At 36.9% G+C, this 14,972-nt stretch overlaps 3 protein-coding genes across 4 annotated transcripts; 1 reads left to right on the plus strand and 2 right to left on the minus strand.

Annotated features, from left to right (window-relative positions):
• Positions 1 to 29: 29 nt before the first annotated feature.
• LOC132792109 (lactoylglutathione lyase) lies at positions 30 to 1,040 on the minus strand. The gene is made up of 5 exons (XM_060801342.1): positions 866 to 1,040; positions 654 to 790; positions 495 to 581; positions 322 to 435; positions 30 to 255 (listed from the first exon to the last, which is right to left on the minus strand). The coding sequence occupies exons 1-5, from the start codon at positions 935 to 937 to the stop codon at positions 135 to 137; spliced, it is 531 nt and encodes a 176-aa protein (XP_060657325.1). The 5' UTR covers positions 938 to 1,040; the 3' UTR covers positions 30 to 134.
• Positions 1,041 to 1,270: 230 nt separating this feature from the next.
• On the plus strand, positions 1,271 to 2,468 carry LOC132792108 (serine/threonine-protein phosphatase alpha-2 isoform-like). Its single transcript, XM_060801341.1, has one exon. It carries the CDS (start codon positions 1,359 to 1,361, stop codon positions 2,325 to 2,327), a length of 969 nt encoding a protein of 322 aa, XP_060657324.1. The 5' UTR covers positions 1,271 to 1,358; the 3' UTR covers positions 2,328 to 2,468.
• A 1,995-nt stretch (positions 2,469 to 4,463) lies between these two features.
• LOC132792106 (ell-associated factor Eaf) lies at positions 4,464 to 14,972 on the minus strand. Of its 2 annotated transcripts, none has more exons than XM_060801336.1 (8): positions 14,920 to 14,972; positions 12,675 to 13,750; positions 12,500 to 12,592; positions 6,363 to 6,501; positions 6,100 to 6,302; positions 5,947 to 6,034; positions 5,382 to 5,886; positions 4,464 to 5,295 (listed from the first exon to the last, which is right to left on the minus strand). In XM_060801336.1, the coding sequence occupies exons 2-8, from the start codon at positions 12,799 to 12,801 to the stop codon at positions 4,906 to 4,908; spliced, it is 1,545 nt and encodes a 514-aa protein (XP_060657319.1). In that variant the 5' UTR covers positions 12,802 to 13,750; positions 14,920 to 14,972; the 3' UTR covers positions 4,464 to 4,905. The 2 variants fall into 2 exon arrangements, with proteins under 2 accessions (XP_060657319.1, XP_060657320.1); XM_060801337.1 differs by having other exon boundaries at positions 14,896 to 14,957.

Raw genomic sequence — 14,972 nt, forward strand, 5'->3', positions numbered from 1 at the left:
AGTGTCCATTAATATCAGCAATTGTCACGCCATTTGCGAATTCGGATTCAATACTGCGTACTCCGATTTTTATTACAAACATTCAATTGACATACAAAAAAAAAGGGGGCGCAACTTTAATCTCATGCTTCAGATTACACGCTGAAGGCATTGAAAATCTCAATCCAGTAACCATCGGGATCCTTGATGAAAGCCAAACCCTTCATGCGGCCATCATCGGGCTTCTTCACAAACTGCACGCCATGTTCCTCAAAGCTAAAAAGTTAATACAGAGATGTTATAATAAATATTTGCAATAGAAGTGGAAAATTCTCTATTAACCGTTTGCAAGCTGCATAGACATCGGGCACCATAAGGCCAATGTGCCCATAGCCACGTGGATCACTGTTACCGGTGTGATAGCTTTGATCCGGATCCGACTCGGTACCCCAATTGCTAAATAACCAAGTAATTAGTTAATGGGATAATTATGGGGATTGTAATTATAAACTCACTGGGTCAATTCGATGGTGGCCTTGCGGCTTAGAGCCCATTGGCGTCGCTCCTTGGGATCTTTGGGCACATCGGCGGGGTTCTCATAACTGCAAGTCACATTTAAACAATATAAATATAAACTTTTTGACCACTTCAAAGATAAGACGACCTTGACTCACCCCATAAAATACAACGAGAACTTTGCCTCTGGGAAATCCAATTTAACCAGCAAAGTCATTCCCAAAACACCGGTGTAAAATGGAAGCGATTTACGCGGATCCTTGATGCGGTACATGGTTTGTTGGAACAGAAAGTCCTAGCATATGGCAAAAACAAAACACAATTGCATTTTTATTGTTATCATTTCCAATTGGAGTTAATGGAAACTTACCTTGGTAGCCGCATCTTGTGTTTGGCACAACTCATCGGCCTCCGCGTTGCTCAGTCCTGTAACATCACCCATTGTATGGAGCACAGTCTTTAACCTGACAGATTGTAGAATGTTCTGCGTGCAGAATACAATTTTAACCTACACGTTTTAAGATATCACCGGTCAGCTGTTTTGATTCGAACAGGTGTTTTCATATTTTTGCTTTTGCAATAAACAGCTGATGGGTTGCTTGAAAATCATCGATTGACAATTTGTACGCTTGTTTATTAAGTATTATTAATTAGGTAGGCACGTAGCGGCAATATTAATAAATGGATAAAAATATTTGCGGTCTTTTACAATGGAAACGATTGTCTAAACATTGTTATCGATAGCGCATCGATAAGCAAATCGAGCTTTCTTCGCCCAACTAGTGCTGTGTAACGTTTGACTGAAAGCATTGAAAATCTACCGTTTCACAATTCAAAACTAACAAATTGAAAAAGTCGAAATTATGGCTCGTCGCATAATTGGCAACTGGAAAAATCCGCCTGAAAAATTACTGGGCGGCTCGAATTTGTCGGACATCATACACAGACTGGAAACGAACAAATCACCAAGAAATGGCGTAACACTTTCTGAATCCACTCTACAGTCCATTTGCCGCGAAGCTCGCAACATTTTCCTAACTCAACCCATGCTGCTGGAGTTGCACGCGCCCATCAATATTTGCGGTGATATACACGGTCAGTATGGAGATCTGTTGCGAATTTTCAACAACTGTGGCTTCCCATCGCAAGCCAATTATCTGTTCCTTGGCGATTATGTGGATCGTGGCCATCAGTCCATCGAGACAATCACATTGCTGCTCGCTTACAAACTGCAATATCCCTTCACGTTTTTTTTGCTGCGCGGCAATCATGAATCCGCCGATGTTAATCGCATGTATGGCTTTTATGACGAGTGCAAGCGACGCTACAACATCAAGTTGTGGCGGACCTTTGTTGATTGCTATAATTGCATGCCAGTGGCCGCTATCATAGAGAATCGCATCTTCTGCTGCCATGGCGGACTAAGTCCCGATCTCAAAGAACTGGATGCCATACGCCGACTGCCACGACCCACCGAGGTGCCCATGACTGGACTGCTTTGTGATCTGCTTTGGTCAGATCCCGATACGAACTGCGTTGGTTGGGGCACTAATGATAGAGGCGTGGGAGTCACCTTCAATTCGGACATTGTGGCCACATTTCTGGAATCGCATGGCTTTAGCTTGATAGTGCGTGCCCATCAGGTGGTTGAGGATGGTTACGAGTTCTTTGCGGAACGAAGACTGGTCACCATCTTCTCAGCACCCAACTACTGCAATCTATTTGACAATAGCGGCGCCGTGTTGACTGTAAATGCCTCGTTGGTGTGTCATTTTGTTATCATTAAACCACAAGTGCTGCAAAATCAATCAACCGATGGAGAAACATTGTAATGCATTATCTTATATAGTATATATATGTTAAATGGTGTATACATAATTCGTTCACTTTATTTTAATTGTAATCGGCATCCAAGCTGCGCGTAACTCTCACTTCGCTGCTCTTTTAAGTAAAGAGATCGCAATCTTTCGTTCTATCTCTCTCTCTTTCTTCGATACATAGTCTATTTACATGGTCAAGGCATTTTCAAGGGCAATTATCTCTTCTTTTTTTGTGTGTGTGGTCTCGGCTCTTACATATTTACATAACGTTGCAATTTGTCATTGTATTGGTGTTTTTTGTTGACTGTTTTTACTGGTCATTGTTATTATTAGAACTAATTTAACTGATACTCTGAGATACTGGAGTCGTCGCCATCTTTATCATTTATGTGTGTGTGTGTGTATATGTATATCGTATTTGTATCCGTAACCATATCGTATGTGGTATGTGGTGTATATCGTAAGTAATATTTTCATCTTGTATGTATATGGATATATGTTGTATGTATGTATGCATGGTGTATATAAGTATAATAATATATGTATAATATATAATATATCATTTAGTATATAGCGTACATTTGCTTATCAATTAAACTACTTTGCTTTCATTTCATATCATTGTTATAATATGTTAGTATGTTAGTTTTGTCCTCATTCTTATATATGTAAATCGTTTTAGAATTATTATAATTAGTCCTACATAAATTGTGCTTATGATTATCAGAATTGTTTTGATCTTGTTCATCTCCTTCTATTTAATTATGTGTTTTACTTTCTCTTCTTATTTTTTTTTGTTTTTTGGTGTTTCAAATGTAAATTTCTAAAACAAATATGTATGTAATCTATGGCCTGGAAATCAATCGACATTATATTCGTTAGTGTAAGTACTAAGTATAAGCTTAATAAAAATAATCATATTACTTTCTAATAAATCTTCTGCCTTTCTTTCCTCAACTTTCTATTGATGTAGACGTTTCAGCTGTTGGTCGTTTTCCTTCTGGATGGTTCTTTACAAATGCGATTTTAGTTTTTGTTGTTTGTTTGCTTTGGCAAAATTAAATGCTATTACCATATAAATGTTAACAGAAATTTTAATTGTGTGGACATATTTGTTAATTTTCTTTTCTTTCTTTAAAGTGCATTGCTCTATTGGAAGGAGTTGTATTATGAGTATTATTGCACCGCAAAATTCCAAAAATTATGTATGTACATTGTTTATTTGAAAATATGAAACAAATTGTCAAGTTCTTTCAATGCATATTTATTTTTGTTGGTTTTTTTCACATCATTTCTTTGCTTTAAATTATTGCAAGCACATAACAAAATTATAATTATAATAATAGTTATTACAAATTAATTAAAAAATTACAAATAAATTCAAATAAAACATGAGCTAAAAAAACATTAATGTCTTCATTCCGCACTGTTGTAGTTAACGGGGGCACTAATCAAAGGGCGCTGTAGCAATTAATTACAAAATACTCTTGCTTGTAATATACTAAATATGTATAATGGTAGGCTAACAAATATAATTGAAAATTATACTTAAACATAAACTATTTATTGCATAACAATGACAAAAAGAAATCATATGTAGTTAAATCCAATTTGGCTTGACTATAAATGAAGTCAAAGGTAAAATGTATTAAACAAATAGAAAAGCATAAACTAATTGATAATTACAAATAATAAGCATGCGTTGCTGTTGTTGTTGTGATTTAATTGATTGATTTAATTATTGCTATTGTTGTTGGTTGCTCTGTCCGTCGTGTCTCTTTTGGTGTTTGTTGGTTTGTTTGTTTGATTATTTGTCAAATTGTATATATCTCTAAATGTTAGCTGAAAATTGCTTAGAATAAAATGCGTAATTAATGGCAAAAATCCGCTCTGGTCATTTTTTCTTTTTCTCCCTTTCACTTTTGTCACTTAACAATTAAATGTGTGTGTGTGTATGAGTGTGTGTGTGTGTATATTCCATTAGAAACTAAATAATTTGTTTGTTGTCGTAGTAGTAGTATCGTAGTATCTGTTGTGTATCTTTATAAATATTGCGCGCGCTCTTCAGGATTCCCAACAAGTTTCACATAACCTTAGATTTCGTACTAAAATTAATGTACATTGAAATATTGGCAAACGTACGTATCATTCTTTGTTTTTGTTTTTTTTTTTGTTGTCTTGTTTTTACAATTACAATTACATTCGTTAACGTTTTTTTCTTTGTAGTTTTTGATGCAGCACGTTGTTTTCTTTTTGTATCTTGTGTAATTGAAGTTTTATAGATAATGTTAAAAATTATTATTTAATAGATTATATGTTATGATTGTATGTTTTTTGTTTTGAATGCATAGAACTAATAATTTATTTATAAAAATTTCACTAGCAATTAAATTCACCATTTAATAATTTCAACTTAATTAAACGCAGAGAGAATCAATATCGATAAAAGGTGTATTTTCAGTTTTGCTGTTTCTTGTTATTAGGTTTTGTTTTTACATTTATTGGTTGTTCTCCGTCTAGTTTTCCAGTTTTTGTTGTTGTTTGTGTGTTATATAATTACAGCTAAACACGTTAAGAGAATTAAAAACGGCTAATCGTCATCATCATCGGACGAATTTGAGGACAATTGCAGATCGTTTTGTAGCAAATCATTGGGGAATCCATTGTTGGATGCATAAATGCCAGACTGCTGCATCTGTTGTTGGTGTTGTTGTTGTTGTTGCTGCTGGTGATGATGATGCGATTGCTGTTGCTGATGATGGTTGTTATAAGCAGGCGATATCGAACCCAGTCCCAAATTGGGCAGCTGATTCAAATGTTGCTGCTGATGATGTTGATTGTGGTGCTGCTGCTGCTGATGTTGCATTTGATGTTGATGATGCTGTGACTGAGGTTGATCCTGAACACTGCTGTCATCCGAATCGCTGCCACTGTCGCTGTCACTCGAATCCGAATCAGAACTCGAACTGGAGGCCATTTCCTGCAATTAAAAAGATTTTGTATAAGCAATATTATACTATATGACAAACTGTGAATTCTTAATTGCGTCGAAGGGCGACAACAAACCTGTTCCAACGCGGCAGCCGCTTGCGCAACGGACTGTGAGGACAGATCATGATGGCTAGGCGAGTCCAGATCCAGGGGCATGCTATTGCTGTTATGGTTGCTAAACGATGGTCGCTGTTGCTGCAGCTGCTGTTGTTGTGCGTAGTTGTTGCTGTTGCTGTTGCCACGACCATAATTCTGCTGCTGCTGATGTTGTTGCTGCTGCTGGTGGTGTTGTTGTTGCTGTTGCTCGTGCCGTTGCTGCTGCTGCAAATGCTGCATGGGTGGACTGGAGCGTTGAGTCAGCTGCTGACGCTTGGCATGATTTTGCAACGGCGCCTGTCGCTGTTTGCCCATGTGCCCGTGTGATGACGCATAATCCGGCTGGCCAACCGAGGAACCCGTCGAGGAGCCCGAGATATTCGCCTGACCGCCATTATGCATGGCTGCTCCAAGACCAAAGTCATCATCGTCCAACAGCATGGGGATGCTTGGCAATGTTTGTTGCGCATTGTTGGCATGCCAGCTGAAAGTAAATGGTTTCAACAAACAGTTCGTTGAGTTGGCACATTATGATTCAACTTACGCTGGTGCTGATTGTGGACTACGATGCGAGGCAACTGGACGCGATGGTGAGCTCTGCTGCATGGGCGAATTGCGGGGCTTGTAATCAACTGCAAGATATGGCAATAACATTAGCATGATGCACACAAAGATTCCCCCATAACTCTTCACTCACTTATGTTGTTCCGTCGACTGCCTGTGGACACTTTCGTCTTGGATGTTATGCGCATGGTGCTGTTCTCCGGCGTGGGTCGAGGACCCGAGGAGGGCACGGGCAAAGAGCCAGAGCCGGATCCGGGTCCGGGTCCACTACCATTGGGGAAAGCGGAGGGCACATTTGTAGCTGGCATCAAGCTTGGCTTGTTTGACATTTCGCTTCTACAAATTTAATTAAATTTAATATTTGTTCAAAAATTGATTAAAATTCAATTACGTTACCTTGTCTTCTTGACTTGTATATTGTGATTTAGCTTCTCTATTGTGATAGCACCCGTTTCCTTGTCGAAAATTATTAAGCATTCTTTTGTATATTTTTTGTGATTACCCTTATAAACTGTATGAGGCACACCGGAACTTTCTGCAAAGACACACGAAAAATATATTGTATTAATACATTTTCTTTTCTGTCTCAACACAGAATACTCATAAAATGTCTATAAATGTTTAACTACTTCATCAGTTGAGTCAGCCGAGAAAGCCTACTTAGAGTACTATCAAATTTTAGGGTAGAAACCTGAACTTTTGTTCAACTCTGTCATTTAATTCTGGTTGTTGTATTTGTTTTTCTGATCAAACGAGTTGACAGCGGGAATTACGAGTGCGGAACGTCACATTTTACTTCGAAAGTGAATGTTAATTAACGGCGGAAATTAACACGATGCCTTAAATACAATATTAAATGTAATACAATTGCTACATAAACATTATTAAGCGATGAATCGACAGATATCCCAAAAATACAGAAATGCGAGTGAATGAAACGATAATCATGCGAACAAAACGAAATAAATATTTGAAAGGCGGGTCGGTCAAGTGCTGAAGCCACGCACTTGCTAACCCCCTAAGAATTTAATTGTTTATCTTGTTTTCCCAACGAACTATTCAACAGATGTGAGTTGGGTGCTGTCAAGTGTTTTGACTGTCACTCAAGATAGAAAATCAACAACTTCAGCTCGAATGCGTTAATTTCACAAGTGTTTTATTATTTGTATATTTGGGAATTTCAAGTAAAAGAATTAATTGCCACAAGCAAACGATAAGAAATTCAATTATCTGATAAGAAATCTGGCCAACACTTTTTTGCAATTATAGTGAAAGCTGAGCTTTTAACGCTTCTACCAATTCAATTTGTTACCCAGGTTGATTTTGATATTTTTATACAAAAGTTTCTCTCAAGCAAGAAGAAGCACTTTCTTATGAATGCGAAAAAAATTCGCACATGAATTATGAGCGATTCGCATTATTTTTTACTATGCCCCATTTATTTTAGACACAATCTTTGATATAAACACAAAAATAAATATAGTTTTCAAAACAAATCTGGATTAAATACGAACGTAACTTGGTAAATTTTATAGAATAATTTTAGCCTATAATATGAAAAGTTAGAGATACTTAACTTTCAATCAGCTATTAATTTGAAATTTATTCATCTTTTGAACTTGATAAGTACATCTATAAATATTGTCTTATTGTCTTTATTTATTTATCAGTAAAAACCTCTTGACTTTTTAATTTAACATTTTTCTCCCACACAAAACCATAAGAACAGCAAAAAATTCATGATTCTTTAGCAATACAAATAGTTAATTATTCAAAAATTATCATAAACTGAATACAAATTGTTTACACAAACAAAATTATTTATTTGGGTGCAAAAAGTCATTCACAAGCACCGAGAGAGAGAGAGAGAGAGAGAAAGAGAGAGAGAGAGAAAAGACAAGCAAGGCTGTTTGCGTGTGTGCAATTGTTGCTTTATTTTTTTCGGTTTATTTATTCATTTGACTTGAACTCTGCTTGTCATTGTAATTGTGCTTGTTGTTGTTGTTTATTGTTTTGGCCTGTGTTTTTTGCCTTTCGCCTGTTGAATAATCTTCGCTTCGTTCGCTTACAGTTTGAGATGCACGTTGCAATGACTGCAAAAGCTCAGCCAAGCGACAAAGCGACAACAACTACAACAGTGCACAAGTCAAAAAGCAATAAAATGAAAGCGTGCGCGCTGAGCGACAACAACAACAACTACAACACGGAGAGCAGCAACAGCGGCTCAGCAAACGCAAACAAAAGCAGAGCAAAAACAACAAGCAACATTCAACGAAATCGTATAACGAAATCCGGTTGCGTTTTTGGAATTTTTGTTGTTGCAAGTAAACAGAGTATTAATACTATACGAATGTACTCGTTACTCACACTGACAATCGCACGCACACACACGTGCACAACAAGTGATTGTGTGTAACTTGGTAAGCAATCGTTTAAAGTGCAGTTAACATGGCTAGGTGCCCAACCCTATATCACAAAACTCAACGTGAATGTGTGTGACACTTTATTAGCGATGCTGTGTGTGTTAGTGAATTTGTTTGCATAGCATTGATAAGTAACAGTTCCTTCTATGCAATTGATAATGAACTTGCACTATCCCAACATTATCTGCCTCGCTCTCACCTGCACTTAATAAGTCTTGCTGGAGTGTATGTGTGTGTGTGTGCGTGCGCATGCCGTCGTCGTGGCAAAAGAGCAACGAGAACAAAAAAGAGCGATTGCTCTCACTCACTCGCATGCATTCAGATATTTACAGACACACTCGCATACGTTTACACGCACGTGTGGGAGTGCAATGAAAGAACAGCTGGTCGAAAACAAAAACTCACGTTAGTTTTTATGCCCTCCTCCCCACCTCTGCGCTCCACATTTCTCTCGCACACTCTTTAAATAAAGCAGACGAAACGAAAAGAGCTGTGGAAAAATTCCACAATAAAATGCAGACTATTCACGTCGTGCCAAAAGCACCACATAGAGAGAAATGAAGATGCAAAAGTACCGTTTACTTTTGACGTCAACGCACACACACACACACATACATATATAACTCATAATTAGGCACGCACACAAACACAGACGTATTCCTAATGATAGTTGAACCGCAGCGAGTGTGTGCATCTGTAATGAAGACAGAGACAGGTTCACATGGAGTTCAAGCGTAAGCTTCTTATATCCAAGTAGCCACCTGGTCGAATTCTGTTGCCACAGCTGATAACGTGTGTTTAGTCGTGTGCCCTTATCATATTCAGCTGAAGAAGAAGCTCATTTGCACACACATACACATATGATAGAGTATCTATGTAATTGAAAATAAATAATGCTGTAGTAGCGCAATGCGATAAGCATAAATCGGATTGTTTCTGTTGTGAAATTGCAGAACCAAAAACACGAAAGAGTTAATTCGACAGCTCACGGTACGTGCTCGAAAGTCGTTGCCTTGAAATAGTTTAAGTCTCAAGTGCATGTAAACAGACATAATACTTTTATACACTTTTATCAATAATTTTAACTTATTTATTTGGATTTAGAGTGGCAATAATATTATATATTTACACTACAATTGCTTTGTATGTTCAATTAAACTATTTTTATGATAATTTCTTATCCTACAATTTAAAAATTCTTTATATTTAACATTTTTGCGTGTTTTTCTAAATGAAAATCTAAGTTAAAATAGCATTTTTTCCTTCGGTATTAGTTTTCGATTAGTATAGATTCTGAAATATATATTTTTCGATTCGGAGCCTGGATTAATATAATGCATAGTATAAAAAAGTAACGTTGACCACAAATATACATCGTATATCTATAGAAACAGATCCAAAAGCGTTTTGTGGTTACAACTTGCTTTGTGCTAATAATACATAAATATACTATAAGAAATAACAAATACAACACAAAAGAGATTGGAAATCATCTTCTCAAGAATTAGCAAATACCAAATGGTACAGAAGTTTTTTCACTTTAAAAGAATGCAATATATATAGACAGTAATATTAACATTTGCGAAGTTCAATCTAAGCTGAAGCTTACCTAATACATACTAAAGAAAATATTATTTCCAGTGATTAACTTTTTTCTTAGAATAGTTGTAAAAATGAATTACAGCATCCACAATAACAATATCTTAATGTTGTTTACAAAAGTCATAAATGTGTTTATTGAAATCAAACGTCATAAATGCCTAATGTATTTATCTAATTTACACATCTTATAGATGTAATTTTTAAAGGGAAATAGAATCTAGAAATGGGAATGACATTTAGTCGAAAAAAATAAAATTAAAGTAAAAAATTGTCTAGTTAAGCGTGACCATTTATATGGAATAGAAATATAGAATAGATATTCAATCATACAGTCTCGAGAGTTGAAGTTGATAAAGAATATAAATGAATACTTAATGAGATTGAAGATACCACTCATTCATTATAACCTTCTACCGGGTATCAAAACTAATCTGATTGGCGCCAGTTGTCATACGATACACAAAAATCTATATCGTATGTATGTGTGTATATATCAATGTGTGCAACAGACGCCCACACAATAAAACTTTTGTGTTTTGCATTAGTTTTACGTAGAATTTAATACTACATCACATTGCAAACGTATGGCTATAGATACAGATACAAAAGTATCTTGTGGTTATCGCTGCTCTGACGCCGCGCTTTGTGCTAAAAATACAATAAATTAATTGAAAATTTCAAATGAATACAACTCGTCGATGAAGTTGCCACGTCAAGTGAGCATTTCACAAGTTGAGTTATCAAAGTAGACATATAAAAATTGTCTTTTATTATAGTAAAAGTAAAAAAGTTAGATTCGTTTACGTTTCAATTTTTTACTGTAATATTAAGAAACTGGAGCGAGATTCTTCTATCTACAAGATTTTTTTATTACACATTATTTTTATTTACTGAATCTTTTCAGTTGAAATCTTCTCTATAAAAGTGAAAGTGCAAAGTTCAGTTGGCAACTGCATTAAAATCAAACTGCCCTGTTTTATTTCCATGAAGTGAACGTTCCAGAGAAGTCTAAACAGTTATCAAGGTCTTGTTGTTTTTTCCCCAAGTTGCTGTCTGGTTTTCTTGGACCGTGGCAGAACACAAATTGAACGTCGCTTTGACTAAATACACTTGACCGATTAGCGTCTCTGTCTATGGACGCCGCCCAAATCTTTGTCGCTGTCAGGGCAGCAATCAACGAAGCGTTACCTAAACCAAGTCAACTCGCCTGTAATGGAGCACAGCAACAACTGTTACAACAACCGAAAACAACAACAACAACAACAACAACAACAACTGCGCCTGTCTGGCCACAAAGAGCATGGCAAAATACAACAAAAAAAAAAAAAAAAGAAACAGAAACCTGAACGCTTGGCTGCATTTTGCCTGACTTGATGTAATTTGGTTTCTTTGGCTCTCTCAGTCGTTGTCGGCTACCTTTAGCTTGTGGTTGTAGTTATACTATTTTTTTTTTTTCGTTTCTTTGTTTTTTCCCATTTTGCATTACTTTTTTTTTCTGCTTCTTTCGTTTAAACAAAATAATACATAAGGCAAAGGCATTAATTTGTGCGAGTATCTATGAATGTCTGTTTGTGCAGCGTTTCATATAATGCCACAAAATTATGTCATCACCCAGACAGACAGAGACTGAGGAGCAATAGACGAAGAGAGGGAGAGAGAGAGTTGGAATCTCAATCTAGCAAACTGAAGTCTTGAAAGCTCTTTTGTTGCAATTGCCATGCATTAAAGCCGCGTTTTTATTGTGTCAATTACAAGTTGCTTTTCAGCTGCTGCAACGCGATTCATTTTGGGTCGCAAAGGGTCGTTGTTTTCTTGGCCAGCAAACAAGTTCTGTTTATTAGTATTGCATTAAATTCAGCTGCTGATTTGTGTTCTGTTAATTGATTTGCTTAACTTGAGAAGAGCATGAGCAACAACATCAAAATGCAAGCATTTCCGGTTTCAATTTGATTTGTATACTTATGACACCCTTTACTTTTGAAGCAAGCGAAAAAGGGTCTATTAAGTTTGTCGGAAATATGTATACATTTTCAATCAACCTCAATCGGTGAAGCGATTTAGCCATGTATCTCAGCAATTATAATGACATATCAAAATATTGCACATTTATTTCTGTAACCAACTTTCTCAAGCACAATTTCAGAATTTTTAAATTGCTCAAATTTATACATGAACAATTCTTCAAGATATTAAATTATAACTCAGCAGATCCCAAAAATGTAGAATTATGTAAATATTCTCAAATTTAATAACAATCAGACTATTAGATATCAAGGAACGAAAATCAATTGAAGAAAAAACTTATAAATTTTGGAAATTTTAAAAAGTTTGTTAAAAACAACACAATTAAAGGGTCTATTAAAGTCACAGCTTGTCTGCCGCTTTCCTGTTTGTTGACACTGATCCCTCAATACGAAACAAGTGGCATGCTAATTAGACACTAGTTGTCTTCCAATCGAAACGATGTGACAAAAAGAGATAGAGCATCTGATGATGGGATAAACTCACCTAAATTTGGCACGGTAACAGTAACTTGATTATTGGAGCCAACATCGACAGTTGCCATTCGACTGGTATCCACACTCGCTGGCTTAAAGTCATCTATAGACGGAGATGGAGGAGGAGGTATTGCATAAGTCATCAGAACGGAACGATATATAAGAGATGTATGAAAGCAACTCACATTTGATTGTGTGAAATGCGGTCGATGTGTTTTTCGGATTGAATGTGGCGCCCAGTTTCAGCTCGCGCACCTCATCCCCAATGTTGAGGCGCTCGTTGAGCGTTGACTTTTGTTTGGTCATCATCATCGTTGCCCCGTTGCTGCTCCCGCTCCCGCTCCCGCTAATGTTGCTACTGCTGTTCCCGTTCCCGTTGCTGTTGTATGCTGTATGCTGGTGATAAGGCAGGTGGTTTGTTTGGGTCTGATTATTGTAATTGGCACTGGTGTAGTTTGACTTTTGTTGATAATTGTTGTTGTTGTTGTTGTTGTTGCTGCTGCTACTGTTGTTGTTGTTGTTGTAATGATATGACTTTTCACCAACTGTTTCGGAGGCTGCGGCTGACGCCAACGCCAACGCCGACGTCGCCGCTGTTGCAGCAAAGCTACGCTCCTCCGCAGCGCCACCGCGTTGATAATTGTAGCCGCTTGTTGTTGTAAATGTTGTTGACGCTATGTCGCCACCGCCCCCGCTGCTGCCACCGCCGCCGCCGCCGCCACCTCCGTTGCTGCTGCCTGTGTTGCCGGACTTGCGATAATTGCCGCCGTAGCGTTGACTTGCAGCTGCTTTGGCTTTGAGGCGCTGCAGTTTGCTAGTTGCCCCGGATTTGGGAATTTTTGCGGCCGTTACTTATCGACGTGTTGTTTCGAACGTTGCAATGCTTTTTTCGCACGTTGGAAAAAAGTGTTGCACGCAAAACAAACACGTTTTTATCGATGCAAAACGAAATGAAATAAACCAAAAAAACAAAAAAAAAATAAATAATTTCGTTTAAATTTCGCTCTTTCTCTCTTCCTTTTTGTTGTAAGGTACGCAACGTATTTTTTGATTTCCTTAGATATATTTTAATTAATTTGTTGTTTTTGATTTTGTATCAGGTTCTCCAAGGCGGCGGCGTTTTTGCAATTTTCTTCGTTGTTACATTTGGCATTGATGATATTGGGGTTTTCTCTTATTTATCGCACAGTTCTTCATTTATAAGCATTTAATTACTTTTGTGTGTGTGGTTTTTAATCGCTGGCTTTAGGCAACATTGGTGCTGCAATTGAAATGCAACAATTATTATTATTATCATCACAATTTTTCTCAATATTTGTCTGCAATATTTTGCCATATGTTAGCACTGTTCGCACTCACACACACATTCTTTCACATTCACAATCACACACACACACACATCATAACATATGTATTTATTTCGCTTTACAACACTAGACAGCTGCACCTGCTGGTTTTGACGCGTCGCCGTCGTCTCACATATTGACACACATTTCGCAACAACTACGCATCATTAATGCAAATCGTTCACTATTTTCGATTATTTTATTAAACATTTTTCTTTGTTTTTTGGAGACAGACCACACTATTTTGCAGTGACAATTAGTCTTTCATTTTGTTTTAATATATAACATACACAGTTCAATGCAAATAAACATTACATACGAATGTATTACATACACATTCACTCACTCATACACAGACAGCAAGGCAATTTCGCGATAACAACCACACGCAACACAGACACGGGCACACACTGGTAAGCATTTGCCTACAAACACATACATATGTGAAATGTACACTTACACGTGCCGTGTAAGAGTTGCCAATTTCTTTATGTAAATTACAGCTGTTCACATAGCAAGTGATCCATGTACACACATACCTCATGCACGCATAAGTACATCAATGTGAATGTGTGCGTACGTATGCATGATACGTATTCAAATACGCATCAAATTATGCCACTTTACATCCCATTTTGGTGCAAATTAGCGATAATTTTGTGAAACGCACGCACACCATCACACGTAATACGTAAGCAAACGAAAAAAGTGAGCGGCTGGCAAAGGTAAATGAACAAAAAAAAATAAGAAAAAATGAGACTATGAAACAGACACAGCTGAAAAACAAGTTTGAAATAGCCGAAAACAGCAAAGCGAAGGTGAAATTTCCGAAAATCAAATTGAAACGTAGACGGAAAATATACATATGCATATGTATGCCTATAGATGTATATGTACGCGTATGCGAGTGTCAGTGTATTGGTGTGCATTCTGCTGTTGCTGCCGTTGTTGCCTTTGTCCACATTTACACTGTGTGCAGCCTATGCACAATGCACTCATATTATAAAATTAGTTCACTGCCACGGTTTTTTTTTTTGGTTTTTTATTCGCTTGGCCTTACTATATATTTTGAAAAAGTTCTTACAATATTTACACGACCCACGACCCACGAAACGACTTGTTAAAAACTGACTTACT

The sequence above is a fragment of the Drosophila nasuta genome, chromosome 3 (genome assembly GCF_023558535.2).
Source record: "Drosophila nasuta strain 15112-1781.00 chromosome 3, ASM2355853v1, whole genome shotgun sequence".
NCBI classification, from domain to species: Eukaryota; Metazoa; Arthropoda; class Insecta; order Diptera; family Drosophilidae; genus Drosophila; species Drosophila nasuta.

Excerpts from the sequence above, each read along its gene's own strand:
- LOC132792109 (XM_060801342.1), bottom strand. The coding sequence starts at position 937 with ATGGGTGATGTTACAGGACTGAGCAACGCGGAGGCCGATGAGTTGTGC. Across the intron at positions 791-865 it reads CACAAGATGCGGCTACCAAG|GACTTTCTGTTCCAACAAAC; the intron begins GTAAGTTTCCAT and ends GCCATATGCTAG. Across the intron at positions 256-321 it reads GTCTATGCAGCTTGCAAACG|CTTTGAGGAACATGGCGTGC; the intron begins GTTAATAGAGAA and ends TTAACTTTTTAG.
- LOC132792108 (XM_060801341.1), top strand. The coding sequence starts at position 1,359 with ATGGCTCGTCGCATAATTGGCAACTGGAAAAATCCGCCTGAAAAATTA.
- LOC132792106 (XM_060801336.1), bottom strand. The coding sequence starts at position 12,801 with ATGATGATGACCAAACAAAAGTCAACGCTCAACGAGCGCCTCAACATT. Across the intron at positions 12,593-12,674 it reads CGCATTTCACACAATCAAAT|ATGACTTTAAGCCAGCGAGT; the intron begins GTGAGTTGCTTT and ends CTCCGTCTATAG. Across the intron at positions 6,502-12,499 it reads TGTTACCGTGCCAAATTTAG|AAAGTTCCGGTGTGCCTCAT; the intron begins GTGAGTTTATCC and ends GTGTCTTTGCAG.